Here is a 21,523-nt window from a genome sequence, read left to right as displayed (position 1 = left end):
GGCGCGGTGCCGCCCCATGTGGGCGCAGGGGGGCGTGTGGGTGGGTGGTGGGTGTGTGGTTGGTGGGTGGTGTTGTGGGGGGGGGGGTGGGGTGGGACTGGGTTGGTGGGGGGGGGGAGGGAAGGCTGTAACTAAAATGACTGGCAAATGAGCCTGGAAGAGCTGCCCACTCAGTAAGCTAAAAAAATGAGAGGAGAAAGACCCCATTTACTCCCTCCCCTCTTTTGAACATAGTGACTGAGATTCAGCTAACTCTCACTTGAATTTTCAGAAAGGGGAAAAGGAATTTTCCACTCCCAACCACTACAGCTATAAGCACATGGCAGCAAAAACATGTGCTTACCTAGAGTGCTCATTGTCCAAAGGAAGGTGTTTCCTTCAACTTTATGGAAAAGGAGTGCTACCAGAAGAGACTGCCATAAGAATGCCGGGGATTAAAGGAGTAAGAAAGTTCAGGCCATGCCTTGGTTTGCCAAAAAATCCAGACTTGTGAGTTTTACAGACAGCGTAGGTCAAAGGAGAAAATGAAATATCTATTCATTGGTACCAAAATGTGCCTTTACCTTTCAGAGAATAATAGGTAATGGAACATTGTCTCGGTTTTAAATATTTGTTAATGCACATTCAAGACTCTTATGTTTTTAACATTTATTTTTGTAGTAGAAGAAAGAAATAACTGTCTTCTTATCAGATAGCTACTTTGAAAAAGGAGGCTTTTCTATAAGGGACCTTATTAATCCACTTTTGGGAAGGCACTAGTTAAGAGCCATTGCTAAATTTGAAGAGCTCTTCCATACAAATTTGAGGTGAGGGAAATTGCCAGGGAATGCAAGATAAACCTGATGACTCCATCGTCTTTGAAGTCTGGCTCCCCCAAACATGAATCTAATCTTCTAAATATAGAGCCAAATAGTGGGACAGGGTGACCCCCTAGACCACAGTTGACTCCAAACACCAGTGAGGACCCAGTTAAAGTTAGCATACATGTGTACTGGAATTCAGCAACAGATAGGGAGACATTAAGAACAGTACTAAAAGTCACTGAAGGGGAAAGTAGTTACGTGAGTAAAGGGCCTACATGTCTGCAGTTGACAAAAACAGGAATTAGAAATTAATATATGATTGAGTGGAAAAGCAAGGGTCTGAATAGCACCAGGAGTAAGGAACAAGCTTTCTGGTTCCACAAGTCTACAAGTATGAGATGTGTCTTCAGGGAAAGCGAAACTTGAGTTTCTCTGAATTGACCGTAGTCTTTTTAAAAAAGAAATAAAGGATCAATGAAAATTTGTTTATAATGGGAGATGGGGTAAAGCTAGATTCCAAAGGGCACTATGGAGAATACCTGAAGAGGATAAGGAATGATATTAGTGGTAAGGATTAAGATGGATCAGGATAAGAGGGTTAGCAAGAGGAAGAGCTTATGCCTAAAACAGAGGTAGTTTGGGATGTTGTATTTTAGAGGAATAAGAGATTAGCAAACTTAAAACTTGAGGAACTAGTCATAAGGCTAACAGTGAACAGAAAAAAATCTATACCTAAGAACTTGTGTGTTATGGGGAAGCTAAATACTGGTATGTCTAAGTAAAGTAAGTGCCATAGAAATTAGAAAAGAGTTTTGATAGCACCATGCAATTTTCAATGTCTGGTTTGATTTTACTTTCATTTTAATAACTAAAGGACAAATTTAAAAATTTTGATGTATTAAGAGTTGGTTTGATTTTAGCTTGATACCTTAACTAGATGAGAAAAGGTCTCAATCAATAAATCATAGGCCTTAAAGCTTAAGAACTTTCCAGCTTTTTTTAAGGGTCTAGAGAATGTTGGACTTCCCCATTTTCCCACTGCTGTACTAAATACTGTCCCCAGACCAACTTATCAGTAGTGCTTACATTGGGAGCCAAGGACAGACTGGACTTGTTCTCTATGCAAAACCCAAATAGAAACCATGCCATGCCTAAGGGAAGAACATCTTGGACACCCCATCAATAGGAAATAAAGAGCTTCCAATAACCAGGAGCTATTACCCTTTTGCCACATGTGTACTCTACACTTGAGCTCACTTTTCCTTGGACCCTACATGTACTTGAAGGGAACTATGTCACAGAATTTGAGAGTATTTTATGCCAACTCTTGTCATACCACCTTAGTAAATGCTCCTTTCTAAAAGCTACTTTAAGTGATTTTTCAAGTGTTAATCTTAGGGGGAAGCTCACCAGTGGGGGCTTAAGACAACAGCATTAGCCAATCACTCTCCTTACCCCACAGGTGGTATCCCTTAACCTTGAAGGGGAGATAGTAGCAGCTAACCAAACTCATCAGTAGGAATGAGAGTTAACATAAGGATCCTCAGAGCTTACAAGGATTATAGATGCTTAAAAGTTAATAGTAATTTAAGAATATTAAATTAGTTTCACCATTTTAATATTTTTAAAAATAGAATCATTATTATGAGGAAGATGCCTCACTTATTTTAGTAATACCTTAAGTAATTCAAATTACTAATTCAGAATTAATGATAATTCAAACACAGCTGAAATTTACCTTTTATTCAAGCCTTTCTTCAGAGTGCAAATTAAAAACATAAATAAGATTTTTAAAGAAAAGACAGACTGTTAAAAAGTACTTAGTAGCACAAACTTCAAGCATCTTCAAGCACTTCAACCATTTTTTTTTAATGTATAAGCAACTGATATTATTGACAAACATTATTTAATACCTACTATTGCAGGGAACAGTTGATAGGCACTAGGGAAAACAGAGGTATAAGACAATGTCACAGCCATCAACTTGCTTATAATCTGTCAGGGACACAGGATGAATACATTAAAATACCATAGGATCATAGATTTAGATCTGGAAGGGGCCTTAGGAGATCATCTAGTCTAGTCCTCTAAATAAACAATACAAACTAGTTTTTGTTTTTTTTGTTACTACAAACTGGTGCTAGATGAGTAGTCTAGACTAGTGGATTCCACACACCTATGGACTGTGGGGAATTATTGAAAGAGCTCTGTTAATCCATAAAACAGCAAACATGCCTAAATAAATAAATATCTCATATATGTACATAATACTATTTTTAAATGTCGATGCTGTTGTGATTAATAAAATATTAATCTTCAAATGCTAATGAATTCATAAAAGGCTTTTGTGATTACTTTCTCAATCAATGAATACTAATCAAACTACTATAATGTGGGAGTCTGAAATACTTTAACATTAAAAAAGGGAATCAATACTCTAGAAGGATTGTGTACCTCAAGTACCAACAATAAGCACTATAGTTTTAAGAAGTGATCACTGAGAGTTAGGATAATCAAAAAAAGGCCAGAGAAGGCAGGATGACTTAAACAAGATCTTGAAGTCCTCTAGGTAAGAATTTACATAATGATAGCACACAGAAGGCAATTACAAATTCACATCTATTTTAAAAAATCTATTCCTAGACAAGGTCGACTTGCTAAGTCTAGAGTTTCTCAATTTTTCTGTTATTTCTTTTCCATTTTATGTTTTGATGGACCAGATGATCTTTAAGGCCCTTTCCTGTTCTAACATTCCATTCTATTCTATTCTATAATTAATAATACTTTTTATTCATTCACTGGGCTTCAACAAAATTCCTCTTTATTTCAGGGGTGTTTTTTAAAGCTCTGTATATGGTCATTTATTTCCAAAACAAAAAAATTCAAGCATTTTAAGCCATTTTTGTTTTACTTTACTGTTTAAAATTTAATTTAAAAGGCTCATACAGCCTTTCTTATTATCTGTTTGAAAGAAAATGAATTGATTGGGTGAAGAACACACAAGGTTCCTTCCAGATCTAAAATACATTCTATATAAAGGTAAATATTTCTAATCAGGGATGATACTGGGTATTTTTTTTCACATGCATAAACTATAGAAACCTTAACCTTGTTTGCATAAAGGTTCACATTAGCTTAAAAAAAACTTTTGATATTTAATACAAAGTCTACTAAGCAATTTTATTCTTATTCTCATTTTTCAGTTTTGCCATCCTTTCAGAATTTGGTTGTAAACTCTTAGGCAATAACTGTTTTATATAACATTGTTAATACTCAGTAAATATAAAATAACTATCAAGTCACTTGAAAAGATTATACAAACTGCATGAGAAAAAGAAAACTAGACAAGATGATGGTATCTAGTTTCATGTTACATTCTACAATACTTTGAGCTGAAAAAAGTTTCAAAAATATTGAAAAATTGTCTAGAGGTAGAAAAAATTTCCTCTATTCATTTCAATCACCTGTTAGACTTTAATGTGCATTGGCCACTGCAGTGCAAAAACTGAGTATTAATTTCACAGTGTGCTTCTGATGTCTTACCAACATCAATACTGTGATAAGGAGATGGAATGTGTGACACTACAAATGTCTTTAATCTACCATTTATTATGTAGCTGTCCAAGTTAGTATTAAAGATGTTACTTTTGAAAAGTATAGGGTGTAGTGGATAACTCCACTATCCAAATAATATTTTGATACCAAATAAGATTATTTATATATTGGGACACTGCTAGGTGTGAATTGTTGGGTTTATTTGTTTTTTTACTACTTAGTGGTTTTCATAGATTGCATTATCATTATACATTGTACACAGAAACACATCCATGTGAACGCATGGCACTAGGAAGATTACCCACTATTTCCCATTTATTAAGTTCAGGATCATATTTCTCAATGCTCTGAAGATACGTTCCTTTTGAGTAGGAATATCCACCAGTTACATAGATACATCCATTCATGATGACAGCACCACACTCCATTCTCCTTTCCATCATTGGAGCTATCTCTGTCCATTCATTTTGTTCAGGGTCATAGCATTCTGCAATTGTGGTTTGTCCACCAACAAGATATAGCTTATTTTCTAATGGAATTGAACACAATCCATATTCTTTGAAAAGGAAAAAAAGAGAAAGAATTTTAAAATTGTAGACAAAATACATTATGCTACAGCAGATTAATGAACAGTTATCATACACATTTTAAAATTAGCATACATATCAGACTCGTATATTTTGTTGTTGTTGAATTGTTTCAATCATTCTGACTCTTCCTGACCCCATCTGGGGTTTTATTGGCAAAAATGCTGAAGCGGTTTGCCATCTTCTTCTCTAGCTCATTTTATAGAAGAGGAATTGAGGCAAACAGCATTAAGTGACTTGCCCCAGGTCACAAAGCTAGTAAATGTCTGAGACCACATTTGAGCTCAGGAAGATGAGTCTTCCTAACCTCCAGGCCCAGCACTCTATACACTGTGCCACCTAGACTAGTATATATCACTTCAAAATATGGTTAAAACCTGTTCCAAAATATGACACCTAACAGTGCTATGGGTTTCCACCTTCATTCCACCTCTCCAAGAGTTGCTTCCATGGTCCACAAATGTTATACTTAAACTGAATCTTCAGAGTAACAAAGAACACCTGTATATGCAGATCCCTCTTCACTGAGTTTCCCCAGTCATATTTTGACTTGGCACTCATTTTTAGGATACGTTATAAACACTGCCTTTTCATAAAGCAAACATGGGGGCTGGCTGACCTCTGTAGATAATTTCCAGCTTTAACTTATGATATTAACTTGGAAAGTGGCACAGCAATAGCCCATATGTGTGGTAATAAGGATTATAAGATCATCTGGGTGGCAATAAGCATCACAGAATCATAGATCAGGACTGGAAGGAGCTTTAGAAGGTCATTTAGTCTAACCCTCTCATTTTTTACCAGTGAGGAGACTAAGGACCATCAAAGTTAACTGTGATTTGTCCAAGGTCATAAAGATAGCTTGAGGGGGGAAAAGGGATTAGAAAAGACAGGATTAGAGTCCAGATCTCTGATCCCATATCCAATGCTCTTTGTACTGTATCATGCTATATGACCCCAACGAGTAATGCACTTTAAAGGTCTTACTCTCTTCTCTGGAAAAACATTAACATATCTACAACATGCTTTCACTTCAATCCATTGACTATGGCCAGATACAGAGGCTCTAACCCCATAAAGATTTAGAGGCAGGAGAATTTTGGTATAAGCACAAGAAACCTAGGAGCAAATAAATGGAGATTTGGATCCCAATCTAAGAAAGGAATCTTGTTCCCTATCTACCAATACCACCAACACCACCAAAAACCACAATAAAGTCAATGACAGAGACCAGAAAGCCCACACTTTCTATCATCTTTACTTTTTAAAGTAACATGTATTTCTTCTAGTTTTAAAAACTAAAGGCAAAACAACGTAATAACAGAAAAAAGGAAACACAAAATCCATTTAACTGATTTATATTTCTTTCTTATAAATTGGAAATTTTCATGGGAAATTAAATATTTTAAATTAGAGTATCTAAATTTTCATAGAGAGAGCATGGCATTGTATATAAAGGGCTAACTTGGGAATCTGAAAGACAAGTTTGTCTACCTCAGACACCTTGTAGTTAAGTGAATATGAGCAAGTCATTTAACTTCTCAACATCCCTAGCAATCCCTTAAGACTCTAAATTGCAGATCCCTGGTAAGGAAGAAATTTTCACACTTCTTGTACCCTACATGGAAGAAGTAACAGGTGTGGTCCAAAAAAGAACTTCTTTTACACATTCTACAAATACTTACATAAAAATACTTATATAGGTGCCTATTATTTAAAGGCAGTGTGAGAGGCATTGTAGGAGATATAAACATGAATAAAGAATCTCTCCCATCCTTCAAAGGTTTCTAATTACAGATATATTAAAAAAAAAAACAGAAACTAAGGCAATAAGTGCTATACAAATATGGAAAAATGATACAGAAATTCATGAAACAAAGAAAGGTGAGATTGGGGCGGCCCGGTGGCTCAGCGAGTAAGAGCACCGGTTCCAGTGTTGGGACGACCTGGAGATCGAATCCCGAGCTCAGACACTCAGCACCAAACCCAGAAATAACTGGCCGGGTAACCTTGAGCAAGTTACTTAACCCCAATTGCTTTAAAAAAAAAAAAAAAAAGAAAGGTGAGATCACAAAAATGTTTGTCAATGCTAAATATATATTGAACTAGTATATTCAAACTGAAAGTTAACATCTAGCCTGTAATGGGAATGTAAATTTAAAGATCTTCCCTGCCCCTAGGCTAAAGTGCACCTGGAGCCTGGGGTAGGAGGCTTGTTTTTCAATACTTTTTGATTGGCCAGTGGGTCCAAGAGGTTGTTACATTCTCTGAGCCAGGAGAAGGCTATATAAGCCCTGATGTGTAGCTTTGTTTTGGGGCTCACTTTGAGAAGTGTTCTGTGATTTGATCTGGATTCTGGGAAGCCTGTCCAGAGCCCCCTGGCTTTGAAAAACCCAGATGTTGATTGGGTATGAATGTAATGGTTGGACAGTTTGGAAAGCTGTCTACTTGATCTGTTTCTTTGACTTGATAATTTTGTGTATTCTTAAGTTTGGGGTGCTGACCTTTTTCCCCTGAACTAGGTAAACGATATATGTTTGACTGATTAAAGTAAGCTTGTTAACCCATTTTGAGTTGCTTTCCTTTATCAAAGCAGATCTAAGAACCTGTGTGCGAAGCCACCCTGGGGACGCTGGGGTGTTTGCTGCTACAAAATGGCTTCACGAACAGGATCTGCAGAGTAAAAGGAAAGTATGGGGACTGGGATAATTTTTTGTTTCCCAGTTGTGGTAGCTGTGATTCTGTGGAGCTGTGGAGCAGGAGAGAAGAACGGCCTGCATGCAGACTTTGCTGAGCTGAGAGCAGGAATGGTGAGCTGCCTGCATGGGGACCTGGGCAGAAGCCAGGAGCTGCTGCCGCCTGCAGGAGGAGAAGGAACCCAGGAGTTCGGAATTCAGCCACAGGGAAAGATAAGAACTGAGCAGCAAAGCAGGGGCACTGAGTGTGTTTCCCGGCTGCATTCCACAGTTTGGGACCCAGGGGGAGGATGGACTTGTGACTATGGTGGGTGGGATGAAGTGCCTTGGACCCCCAAGGACCCCACCTTGTCAGTTTTGTTGCCCAGCCCCCTCTCTGTACTTGGAAGCTGGGGCTGGAGCTGTGTGAGGGGAAGGACACCCCCTCCCCCCAAGAGAACTTTATTTGGACTCTTGTTTTGAATTGAAGTGGTAATGCAATGAACTTTGTGTTTGTTTAAGGCCCAGTGACCACTTTGGTAATTTCAGTTATGTATCTTGTAAATGTGACCTATGATTGTTAATGATAATTCAAAAGTAAATTGTCTATGCTATGGGCATGAAAGATCTTAGGGCCGAATGTAATGGGAATGTAAATTTGAAGATCTTCCCTGCCCCTAGGCTAAAGTGCACCTGGAGCCTGGGGTGGGAGGCTTGTTTTTCAGTAGATACTTGATTGGCCAGTGAGCTTTGTTTTGGGGCTTACTTTGAGAAGTGTTCTGTGATTTGATGAAACTCTGAGTTATCCAGAGCCCCCCACCCTTTGAAAAACCCAGATGTTGATTTGGTATGGATGTAATGGTTGGACAATTTCGAAATCTGTCTACTTGATCTGTTTCTCTGACTTGATAATTCTGTCTGTGTATTCTGAAGTTCAGGGTGCTGACCTTTTCCCCCTGAACAAGGTAAACGATATATGTCTGACTGATTAAAGTAAGCCTGTTAACCCATTTTGAGTTGCTTTCCTTTATCAAAGCAGATCCAAGAACCTGTGTGAGCAGCCACCCTGGGGCCGCTGGGGTGCTTGCTGCTACATAGCCTAAAATCCTAATTTTACAGATGAAAAGTCTCAGACCCAGAGAGATTGACTTACCTAAACAAAGCTTATTCAATGGTTGTAAAACAGCAGAAAAGATTGATATATCAATGTATTATTAATGTGTCACTAAAAATTACAACTACATTGAGATATAAGGAATATGAAAAGACATAAAATAATTCTAAATTAAGAAAGCAAGACAAAATAGTATGTGAAATGACAACCATACAAAAATAACAAATGGAAAAAAGATCCTAAGGGGACATAGAGTAAATTAGTTGTGCATATCTCTTCTTTTTTAAAATGTGAAAATAATATTTTATATTTCATTCTTTTAATTGGTCTTTTTGTTTATATTATGAAGCTGAGTTTCTAAGATGTAGGTGAGCTGTCTAGAGGTAATACCTAATCCATCAACATGTGGGATGCAAGGAACCAACTGTGTCACACAGGTCACTGAGGAATGGTGGTCAAAAGCAATAGAGATGACAATGCTATGCCTCTCCTAAGAAGGTTAAGGGATTAGATTAAACTTAACTCGTCTACTGACACATCTTTTGCTTCTAGTTTATCACTGGTTCTTGAAACTATATGCTGCAAATGCTGCCTGGCAAATGGGTAGCTGGGGTACCCAAGACACTTTCAATGATTTGATATAGAAAAGCAAAGATTAGAATCCTATTCTCTACTTACTAGCTGTGTAACTCTGTACAAGTCATTTAATCCCTCTTATAAAATAGGGATAGTAATACTTATACTGTATACCTCAAAAGGTGGTTGTAAGGTTTGGATTAGATGATGATAATAATAGTTACCATTTATGCAGCACTTTAAGGTTTACAAAACACTTTATAAATATTATTTCATTTTATCCAATTACAACCCTGGGAGACAGGTGCAATTGTCATCCCATTTTATAGATGAGGAAACTAAGGCAGACAGTAGTTAAGTGATTTTCCAGGGTCACAAAGCTATAAGTGTCTGAGGCTATATCTGAATGCAGATCTTCCTGACTCCAAGTACAGCACTCTATCTACTGTACCACCTGGCTGCCAAGACAATGTACAGAGAAGCCTTGTACATGATGAAATTCAGCATCAGCCTAGGCCATTATTATTCCTTCAGAGACAAAATGTAATATTTTATATCAATATTCTATTTTATGTAGTAGTAACATTTTCATAATAATTTTCTTTTTCTATGGCAATATTTATGACCATTATTAGCATCTGTATAGTGGGGGATAATACTCATTATTATATTTTTTCTGACTTGAAACAAGAAGGAACAAAGTAAAATTTTGTGAATTCAATATATATGCAAAAGACCAAAAGTAGAGTTTACTTTGTCCATTGTGTATTTTCTATATATAATATTAAGTGGGAGGCAAGGGGACCCAAATAAAACCCCCCTTTTTTTTCCAGAAAATAAAATCATAAGTAATGGTACTTGGAACACCATTTGTAAGCAGATTAGCAGAAATGTAGGTTTGTGAATATACTTGCATAGTTTGTGAATTTCAATTACCTTTTCTAGTGACCCCTATAGAAGCCTGTTGCCAAGTGGGAAATGGCTAAAAGCAATGCCAAGTAAGCTACGGCTCCTCTATAATAGAAAAAGTAAACACATAGTACAATTGTCATCATGCTATAGTTTGCAATTTCCCGAGATGCTCACAAAGGCACCAGTTAAAATACAAAAGTAAGCATGGAAGGTAGACCACTCCTTACAAGCAAAGAATATGTTCTTTATGTTTGTAAAGTACCTTACAGAAATCTATGTGATAATGCAATAATACTTACTAAATCTCTATGAACCACTAAATGTGATTAACAAATCAGATATAAAAAAAAGAAAAAAAACCCAATCAGGTATAGTTTTTTATCAGAGAGTGTATGTATATTCTCAAAATGAAGTAATAACCTCAAGAGGTACTTAAACAAAAGGGTTGACAAAAAAGCTGCTTCTTTTGAATGTGCCAATAAAAATCAAGGCTTGAGAAGCACAGATTTAATAGATGAACCAAAACATAGATTACAAAAATAGAGAACCTATGAACAAAGAAAAAGCAAAACCATCAGATGTGTTTTAGTCACAGTGAAATGGGATGTGTATTTTTGTGGTAGTATAAACCATTTAATAGGGAGCAGTTAGATGGCTCAGTGGATAAAGTGCTAAGCCTGGAGTCAGGAAGACCACAGTTCAAATCTGACCTGAGATACTTTACTAGGTATGTGACCCTGGACATGTCACTTAACTTCTGTTTGCCTTAATCTACCTGAGAAGGAAATGGCAAACTACTTCAATATCTTTACCAAGAAAACTTTTTTTTTTTTAATTTTTAAGCAATCGGGGTTAAGTAACTTGCTCAAGGTTACATGCCCAGTTATTTCTGGGTGTGGTGCTGTGTCTGAGCCCAGGATTCGATCTCCAGGTCGTCCCAACACTGGAGCCGGTGCTCTTACTCGCTGAGCCACCTGGTCGCCCCTTACCAAGAAAACTTTACTGACAGTATGGTCCATAGGATGATGAAAAGTCAGACGTGACTCAAGAAGAAGCCATTTAAAAATATAACGGGAGTATTTGTTCAAACAATCTAGATTCTAGTTTGAAGGATACTTTGATCCTCTGAATTCCACTCAAGTCAATTCAATATTTATTAAAAACCTAAAATGTATAAGGCAAGGTATCTGAGGCAACACTGGGTAGTGAACAGAGAGCCTTCCGACAGTTCATGATCCAACCATTCTGGAGAGCAATTTGGTACTATGCCCAAATGGCTACAAAAATATACATACCCTTTGACACAGCAATTCCACTTCTAGGGCTGTATTCCAAAGAGATCATACAAGTGGGAAAAGGATCCACATGTACTGAAATAGTTATAGCAGCTCTTTTTGTGGTGGCCAAAAGCTGGAAATCGAGGTGATGCCCTTCAATTGGGGAATGGCTAAACAAGTTGTGGTATATGAATGTAATGGAATACTATTGTGCTGTAAGAAATGAGGAGGAGGACTTCAGAGAAACCTGGAAAGATTTATATGAACTGATGCTGAGTGAGGGGAACAGAACCAGGAGAACATTGTTCACAGTTACAGCCACATTGTGCGATGACTAACTTTGATAGACTTGGCTCTTCTCGGCAACGCAAGGCTCTAAGACAACTCCAAAGGCTCATGATGGAAAATGCTATGCACATCCAGAGAAAGAACTATGGAGTTGAATGCAGACTGAAGCATACTATTTGCTCTCTCTCTCTCTTTTGTTTTGTTTCTTCTTTCTTGTGGTTCATTTCATTGGTTATAATTCTTCTTTAAAATATGACTAATGTGAAAATATGTTTAATATGAATGTATATGTAGAGCCTCTATCAGACTGCATGCCATCTTGGGTAGGGGGAGGGGAAGGGGGGAGAAAATTTAAAAGTCAAAAGCTTGTAGAACTAAATGTTGTAAACTAAAAATAAATAATTTTTTTTAAATTAAAGAAAAAAAGATGACGGTTCAAATCCCACCTCTAATGCCTAACAGGCATATGACCTAGAGTTAAGTCATCTTAACTCTAGGTGCCTCAGACAACTCTCTAAGACTGTGAGTTGTGGAGCAGATGTCAATCCATCTGGGTGGAGGAAGGTTCTATACCAATGAAATCACAGGTCCAGTTACAAAAAAAAATGGGCATAGTACCATGTACATTAAATCCACCATACAAAGAAATGTTTTAATCTTACATGAGTCTTAATCTATTATTACACTAACTCATTGTTACACAGACATATTTTATGGTGGAGAGTACAAGTTATACAAGTATTTTTATTTACCTGGATGTGGACTAGAGGTGACTAGACTCCATTCATTGATGTCTGAGTTGTAACTCTGGACTTTATCATAAGTGCAGCTTCCCCTGTAACCACAGTGGCCTCCAATGACATAGATGATTTCCCGTAAGACACAGGCAGTAGCATTTCCTACACCTGTATATTAATTAAAATCATATCTTTATATCTCACCATTCATCAAATTGATCTAACACCTACTATATATGACACAAGGCTAAGTGCTGGTGAGGCTACAGTGGTAAATAAGATATGGTCTCTGGCTTCAAGAAACTTACAACTCAGTAAGGGAAACAGAAGACAAATGGCATAAGACAACTGTAATAAATGCCATAAGATAGGCTAAAAAGTGTACATTCCTAGAAGTTCAAAGAAGGGAGAAATCACTTTCAGATAGAGAAGAAATTCCTAATCTGGAGTCCATGAACTTTAAAATAATATATCTTGCTGGGGTTTCCTGTTTATTTTATTTTATGCATTTAAACACATTATTCTGAGAAGGGGTCTATCAGAGGAGTTCATGACACAAAAAAGGTTAAAACTCTTGACCTAGAGAATCAGTTAAGACTTCATGCAGGAGGCAGTATTTGAGCTGGGGCTTGAAAAACGGATAGAATTTTTATAATTACAGATATAGGTGAGGGTAATTGGGGAAAAAGTAAAGATGACGTAGGAAATGCATTTGGGAAATTGTGATACTGTTTAGATGGAGCATAGGGAAAAAAGAAAAAATGGCTGAAAAGGTAAGCTGGAGCCAGATTTGAAGAAGTTTCTGAGCAGGAAGGTGAGGTTCAATGCTTTGTTCTAGAAAAAGTTAATCAGAGGGTGGGCAACAACATGGTGCAAAGGAGAATACCAGGCCTGTTTGGCCTCAGACATTTACTTGTTCTGTGACCTTTGGCAAGTCACTGAACCTCTGTTTGCCTTAAGTTTCCTCATCTGTAAAATGGAGATAATAACCATACCTGCCTCCCAGGGTTGTTGTGAGGATAAAATGATATAATAATTGTAAAGTACTTAGCAAAGTGCATGGCACACAGTAAGCATTATATAAATGTTAGCTATTATTATTAATATGCAAGATAGATTGAAATGGGGAGAGACTGGAGACAAAAATCAAATAGCCTACTGCAGTAAGTAGTCCAGGAGGTAGGTAATGAAGACTTGAACTGGGGATGGAACAATGGAAAGCAAAGACATGATCACTACCACTTATTGGCTATGTGGCCAAGGGCAAGTAATTTAATTTCTTGGAACCTCATTTTTTGTATTTGTGAAATAAGGATGATACTTGTAATCCCTACTTCCCAGGCTTAAACGAATGGGTCAATGTGAATTACTATTTTTATTAAAAAGGCACTTTGGAATTAGATTTGGAAGGATGATGATTCAGATGTGGGAAGTGAAGGATAAAAGGTTATAGGGAAAGATAACTCCCAGATTTCATAATAAAAACAAGGAAATCAAGAGGAGGAAAAGATGGCTTGGGGAAACAAAATGAGGTTAGTTTAGGTGAGATTATTGGTTTAACATATTAATTAACTTCTACTTTGAAATAAATGAAGAAAAAAATTAAAAGAAGAGCTATAAGGAGGACCTTCGTGAAGGATCAAAAATATTTTAGAGTCATTTGTTTCCGTAACATCTGAGGTTACATTTCTTAGCCCCTCTTCTTAACACACATACTACCTAGAAAAAACTTTTAATATGACTTATGAGACTTGGGAAATAAAACAAATTATAGAAAATATTTCATCTACTTTAGAGCAAAGTAAGAAGCAAAAAATACAGCATGTGAACTCCTCAGGGCTGAGATAAGGCAAAGGTATGAATAACAAATAACAGATTAAAGTGTAACTATCCATGATACATTTCAATTTTATCCAGGATAAAAGGAATGAAGGTTATCAGTCAACTGCTGGAGAAGCTTTGGAAAGGCACGGAGTCCCTACACAATGTCAACACATTGTTTTAGCATTTTCTTTTATGGTGAATAAAGTATCAAGTGAATTTTAAAAATAAGCTAGAAACATGGTATTTCTATTTTGTTCTGATTCTTCTTTCATAATATGACTAATGTGGAAATATGTTTAATATGATTATACATGTATAGCCTTATAAGACTGCATACCGTCTTGGAGACGGGGGGAAGGGAGAAAAAAAAATTTGGAACTCAAAATGTTATAAAAATGAATGTTGAAAACTACCTATACATGTCATTGGAAAAAATAAAATACTATTAAGTGAGGGGGGGGAATAAGCTAGAAAGCTGACAATAAAGCATATGACCTAATGATAAATATATGCTGAGTTATAAAATCACATCTTGAAATCACAAAGAACAACAGGCAGAAAAAAACTCCAGATTTCTCATATCTTTCCAAACTGACATTTCAGATTCCCTCGCATCTTCTATGAGTGACAGGAGATGGAAATAACTTGCTTAAGTTTGTAAGGTACCAAAAAAAGACAGGTATTTTAGCCTGTCCCCTCTTCTTGCTGTAGCCAGCTTACCCTGTCCCACATTATAAAACATTATTGTACTCCTAGGCCATATTAGAAAGTAACAAATATTTTGAGTAGGAATTTACTTGTATATTTTGAATATGAATATTAATTTCTGAATGTGAGGAGCATTTCTGTGCTATAAACCACTTTATCAAAAGATTTGTGTCAACCTGATCTTTCATAATGAAGAGAAACTTCCAGACATAAATCAAGTCTCTTGACTGACTGTAGTGGGCCACAACTACACAGATTTCCACACTCTCTTTAGCTCCTTAGAAAGAACAAGAAAGCAGTAGAGGGGAAGCATTTGAGATGAAATAATGCAAATTTGGAAATATTTGTACTGTGTCCATACAACTTAAAAGCTCTTCTGGTGAAGTATCAGAGCTCCAGTTTTAAAATTAAATATAGTTTGATGACTTAAAGGAAAGAAAAATCAAACATTTTACTAAACTTCCTTTGATATAGCAAGGAAGTATTTGCCCATCCCTCCCCCATTCCTAAAATTGAATACTAACAGCATACCAGGCATTGTACAGGGCATGGCTTTTGCTTCCAAGACTTTACAGTGATTATTATAAATGAGACATCACCAAAACAAAAATATGAAAAGTTCCACCAATAAAATATTTGTTACACTCTGTGCAAGTCCAAATAACTAGATTTTATCATGGTTAAAAAAATTTTTTTAATTTCAGTTTTCAATTTAAAGGAAAATGATCTGGTATGGTCGTAGAGAAGCTAAAAATTTAAAGAGAAAGTCACTTAAGAGCAAGAAAAAAGCTAAAATAAATATTAAGTAGCATTTATATTAAATAATATAAAATAAAGCCATTTACATTTCTAATTTTAGATTATCTTTAATACTGACTTTAAAAATTATCAGGAAGCAAAATCTGGCTTAAAAATGTCAATAATGGCTTTTTTTATCTAAAAAAGTCATGAGGTTGCACTTGTTTTCTAGGTTTAGTATTGGAATCATAAAAATATTATTTGGAGCATTCTATGCTACATTATTTGTGTATTCCACTTTACTTCCTTGATAAAAGAGTGATGCCAAACTCAGTAACACGATACTTGAGACAGTATCTTGGGCCTTGCACTTTCACTGAAAGAACAGGAAGGCTGGCTCAAGTTCAAAAGGCCACATAATATATAATATACAAAATCTGTACATACCTTTAATCATATTTGCAATAGGAATCCATTTCTTTTTTAAAGGATCATAGAACTCTGCTTCTTCTGCTGGAGCTCCTTTTCTGTAACCCCCCAAGGCATAGACACAACCACTTAAAGTAACTGCACAGTGATAATATCTTGCATTGAGCATGGGGGAACCTTCAGTCCATTCATCAGTTTCACTATTATAGATCCAGACAGAGTCCAGGGCTTCTATGTTATCTGTCCTATAACCACCTGTAACATAAATGTTGGGTCCCAAACTTGTAACACCATAGCTTTCTCTGGTATAATCTGGTATTTCTGCTCCCTGAATCCAAACATTTATTAAAGGATCCCATATGTGAACCTCTGATAAAGGATGCCAATAATAGCCTCCAATTACATACATAGTAGCTGTGGACCTCTGGGAAACTTCCTTATGCATAGGACTTAGAGCATTATATATTAACGCTCTCAACTTGTTTTCAGTTAATAGGTGTCTTCTCTGAAGACTCAATGCAGTCTTCAAGTACATTTGATCTACATCTATTTCTACATAGCTCAACAGATCATATATGCCTTCAATTCGCTTTTCCACATCATGTGCTGTCCATTTAATAACTGGTTCTATGACAGTTTCTTCTTTCCAAACACTTAGATTTTTTCTGGACAAAATAAAGAATAATTTTTCACTGCTGATTTCAAGAAATTCTTCTTGTTGCCATACTTCCTTGAACCTTGATAAAAGCATCCTTCTGGATTCCTTCTCTAATTCTGGACACACATGAAATTCGGCAAAGGAATGCATTCCTATGCAATTATCAACATCAAGGTGCCTAACCAAAAACTGCTCACAAGCTTTCTTGACAGGAAAAAATTGTAGTAAGTCTGCTGCTTCAAGGAGGCTTTGAACATTTCTTTGGGTTATTCTGATTTGTGAAGTATATGCATAATTTATAAGACCTTCTAGAACTTCATGGTGAATCCCAGGGAGTTTTATTTTATTTTTAAACTTTTCTTTCATGTCAGCTGTGAACATTGCTTTAAAATAATTGCTGCAGGCAGCTAAAACAGCTTTATGACAATGGAAGATACCACCTGAAGGACACTGAAGTGTTATATCAGTAAATAATCCATCAAGGTAGAATGTTCTGAATGCTTCTAAGAAATCCAAAGGATGAGAAGGATCTTTGAAAAGATAGACATAGTCTTCTTGCCCTTTAAGTGCCATTGCTGAAAAAAAAAAATTAAACATATTCACTTAAAATTCTGCAGATAACCTTAAATTATCAATGCCACATATTCTAATCATCATAACGATTAAGGCTGACTGTAGTCCAAAGGCCTCTTCTCAAGGAATTACAGTAATATTGCTAAAACAACAGCAACTAGAACAAATTCAAAATGTGTGTTGTTCCGTAGTGGTAATCGAATATGGTGTCCAATCTGCAAAGAGGCACGATATTCAGTAGTACTATGTGAACCTGGATGCAAGGATGTGAAACCGGCCACCAGGGTCAAACAGAAAAGCCCATTTGCCACTTTCCTCCCCCCAAAATTAAACACACATACACACAAATCCATACAAATTGCCTTCTAGAGAGCTGTCTCAACAAAGAAGGCAGTGCCCGAACACATCATAGGAGTGGGGGTCTGGGGCCCTTTAGGGGGTCGCTCCCGGAGAAGAAGGGGGGAGGTGCGGTGGGGGGAGCTGCCTTGGTCGCTGCTCCCACAGAGGGGACTCTCAGCTCGCGAGCTCGTAGCTCGTTTGTTCCACCAGCTCCGAGCCTCCTTTTAAAATTCGATCACCCCGGGAAGGGGCTGGTCAAAGGGCAGCCTCACAAAGGGGGTGGTGGGGCTGCGGGGAGGAGGATTTGCAGTCTTTTTTTTAAGGGAGAAAGAAAACGTGCGTACAAACCACCCAGGGACCTCTCTGCCTGCCGGGCTCGTCTACGTCACCGCCCCCCTCCCCCCCTCAGTGCAGTTACAACTCCCTAATGGGTAGTGGAAACTGAGGCAGCCCGGCCCTGATCCGGGTCCCATCTCCCTCCACCCCGGCCGTGGAGTCACAGCTCCCTTTCTGGATGTGGAAACGGAGGCAGCGCGGGCCGGCCTCGGGCTCTACCCCTTCTTCTTGCCCCCCAGTTGTGGACTTACAGCCCCCCTTTTCGGGACTAGGAAACTGAGGCAGCCGGACTCTGCTCCCCCCGCCGTCGTCCCTCCCGCGCTCACGCCCCAGCTTCGGGGAGTCCCCGGGGCGCCGTGTCCTGGAGCGCCTGGAGCGGTGCCCCTCGCCTCACAGCTCCCAAGCAGGTGCAGAACCCGTTCAGCCGGGCGGGCGGCCCGCGAGGGAGGCCCCGGCCATTGTCCGCCTCTCTTTCTCCCTCCGGGGCACAGGATAGCCAGAGGCTCTCTCTCCCCTCCGAAGGGGCGTCCCCGGGCTGCCCCCCCCCAGCAACCCCTCCCACCCCCCACTTACCGCGAGCGCTCCCCCGCAGGCCGGAGGCTGGGCTGAGGGCCCTGAGGATTAAGGAGACGCGTACGCTGAGGCAAATGCGGTAGCTCCTCCCGCCCCTCTGACCATCTTTGGACCCGCGAGGCGGCGGCGGGGAACAGCCACAGAGCGCGCCCCGGGGCCGCTCCTACTTTGGTGCCTCAGCCGCTCCCCCCGCCCCTCGACCAAGCCGGCCCCTCCCCCGCTGTCATTCCCGTGCCCCCCCGCCCCCAACACACACAGGCTGACAGCGGAGACGGCAGCCGGGGACGCCAGAAAGGTGCTTTGCACCCCCCCGCCCCCAGGCGGCCGAGGGGATGGCGTCCCCAAGGGCTCAGTTACCCACGCACCCAGCCTCCTGCCGCCAAAAAGTCCTCCTGCAGAGACCCCGGGAAAGGCAACCTCGGCCGGCGCGATCGAGCCCTGATTGGCTCCCCACGACCGAGGCGAAGCGGGGGAGGGTCGAAGCGAAAATCCAGGGAGAGGGTCTTCGCCCACCCCGCCCCCCTGTGCTAGACACAGCCCGCCCACCCCCGATTCCTCCCTGCAAACGCCCCCATGTTATCTAGCAGGGCTGAGCAAGCCGGCACCCTCGGCAAGACCCTCAGTGTCTGACCCGCACAGCAGGGATTAAACTGGAAGCCTGGAGGAAAAACCTGGGGCCGCCAGGGCCGAGGCCAAGCTGTTCTGCTGCTGCCTCGACTCCAGGGTCCTTCTGTAGCAGAGCAGCAGCACCCCCGAGCCCTCCCGAGATCTTCTACCGATTGTACACAATCCACCCCCACCCCCCGCGCAGATTACAGACTGCATCCCACCGGGATGCCCACGAGCTCCAGCAGTCCCGGAACGATTCAGTCTCTTCTTCCCACAGAAGCCAATACTTAGCTTAGAGATAGAGGGTCTCCTTCCTCCAGAAAAGATGAGAACAGAAGCAAGGCCAGAAGCACTCCCAGGCGAGCTGTACCCCTTTGAAAGTTACATGTTGAACTGATTATAGACTTTAAAAGACAAGCAAGCTTTACATTCTCAGTTTCGTGTGCTGTGCAGTCCTGTTCTGCAATATATGGAAATGCACGTTTTATTTGGTATTTGTAAAGTTCATAGTTCTTAAAAATTTAAATGAAAATTAAAAAAAAAAAAGCCTCGTGGCAAGTCAGCAGTGCTTTGTTTATATGAAGCGTCCTTCGGTGTGACTGGAATTGCTGTTTGCAGAGCCTGTTGATTTTCTGATTCTTCACAGTCTCACACATAGGAGGCACTCAGTAAACGTTTGTGGAATGAATGAATGAATGAGCTAAGACTGTTCCTCAAGCAGTTTCCTTTTCAGATTGCTGTATGCACCAGGTTAAACATTTGGCTTCTATGGTTACCCAACACATCAGAGCTATGACTTATTGTCTGAAGTGCTTGTGTATATATTTAGTGTTTGTCCTGTACACTTCTACTTGCAATCACCCTGCTTCAGCTTGCCAAGAGCAGTTGCTTAGATATCCTGGAATGAATCACTTGCTGTCCAAGCATAGCTGAGCTTCAGGAAAAGTAGCTTCAGAGCTCAGAGATTTTACAGATTTGTTGGCTTCATTACTAGCAATACTATTTTACCATTTTGTGATAATCAACCACGCATAAGTAAAACATCCAATCATTTACCAAGTCCTAGTGAGTCTATCTCCACAATATATCTCTTTCATTTTTTTCCCCCTTTGCACTTCCACAGCCACCATCTGTAATGGGGAATGCAAATTTGGAAGATCTTCCCTGCCCCTAGGCTAAAATGCACCTGAATCCTGGGGAGGGAGGCTTGTTTTTCAGTAGATACTTCTTGATTGGTCAGTGAGTCAATAAGGTTGTTACATTATCTGAGCCAGGAGAAAGCTATATAAGCCCTGATGTGTAGCTTTGTTTTGGGACTCACTTTGAGAAGTGTTCTGTGATTTGATCTGAATTCTGGGAAGCCGTTGTTGAGAGTCCCCCGGCTTTGAAAAACCCAGAATGTGGAAACCCAGATGTTGACTGGGTATGGATGTAATGGTTGGACAGTTTGGAAATCTGTCTACTTGATGCTTCTGTCTTGATAATTATGCCTGTATACTTTGAGGTTCAGGGTGCTGATCTTTTCTCCTGAACAAGGTAAACGATATATGTCTGACTGATTAAAGTAAGCTTGTTAACCCATTTTGAGTTGCTTTCCTTTAACAAAGCAGATCCAAGAACCTGTGTGAGCAGGCACCCTGGGGACACTGGGGTGCTTGCTGCTACACCATCTTAGTTCAAGCCATGTTATTTCTTGCCAAAGCTATTGTATAGTTTCTGATCTGGTATTCCTGCCGCTAATTTATCCACTTCCAAACCATCTTTAACATGGGTATAATCTGGATGAGATTCCTCTATGGGTATCAAATTGCTTCTCTTCTCAATGGGTTGGAGAGAGGTGTGAGGGAGGAAGTGAGTTTGAAACTGAAATTTTTTTTTAAATGAATGTTAATTTTTAAAAAATGTTCAATGCTGCCTAACACAGCAGTTTAAAAAAAAAAGGATCAAATTCTATGTCCTGGAATTCAAGTCCTCCACAACCTAGCTCCCATCTAAATTTCCAGTCTTATCTCATGATATTGCTTCATATGACACACTCAAGTTCTAGCCCACCTGTATTCCACAAAATCTCCTGTTTATACTTATCTGAAGGTTCATGTCATATTGACACCACGCTGTTGGTCATTTGATAAATGTCGAATTTATATTCCATATAAACACTACTGGCTTTTGTTTTTCAAAAAAAATATCAGTACATCACTAAAATATATTT

At 39.1% G+C, this 21,523-nt stretch overlaps 1 protein-coding gene across 4 annotated transcripts; it reads right to left on the bottom strand.

Moving 5' to 3' along the window:
• Positions 1-2,531: 2,531 nt before the first annotated feature.
• On the bottom strand, positions 2,532-19,188 carry KLHL23 (kelch like family member 23). Of its 4 annotated transcripts, none has more exons than XM_069080771.1 (4): positions 19,068-19,188; positions 16,242-17,456; positions 12,540-12,692; positions 2,532-4,914 (listed from the first exon to the last, which is right to left on the bottom strand). In XM_069080771.1, exons 2-4 carry the CDS (start codon positions 17,452-17,454, stop codon positions 4,604-4,606), a joined length of 1,677 nt encoding a protein of 558 aa, XP_068936872.1. In that variant the 5' UTR covers positions 17,455-17,456; positions 19,068-19,188; the 3' UTR covers positions 2,532-4,603. The 4 variants fall into 4 exon arrangements, with proteins under 4 accessions (XP_068936872.1, XP_068936870.1, XP_068936871.1 ...); XM_069080769.1 differs by lacking the exon at positions 19,068-19,188 and adding an exon at positions 18,703-18,899; XM_069080770.1 differs by lacking the exon at positions 19,068-19,188 and adding an exon at positions 18,381-18,654.
• Positions 19,189-21,523: the final 2,335 nt, after the last annotated feature.

The sequence above is a fragment of the Petaurus breviceps genome, unplaced genomic scaffold (genome assembly GCF_028583685.1).
Source record: "Petaurus breviceps papuanus isolate PSGF00001 unplaced genomic scaffold, PetGlider_PUasm1.0 91133, whole genome shotgun sequence".
Taxonomy (NCBI): domain Eukaryota; kingdom Metazoa; phylum Chordata; class Mammalia; order Diprotodontia; family Petauridae; genus Petaurus; species Petaurus breviceps.
Note: the sequence above shows the minus strand (reverse complement) of the source record. Positions and strands in the feature narration are given on the sequence as shown.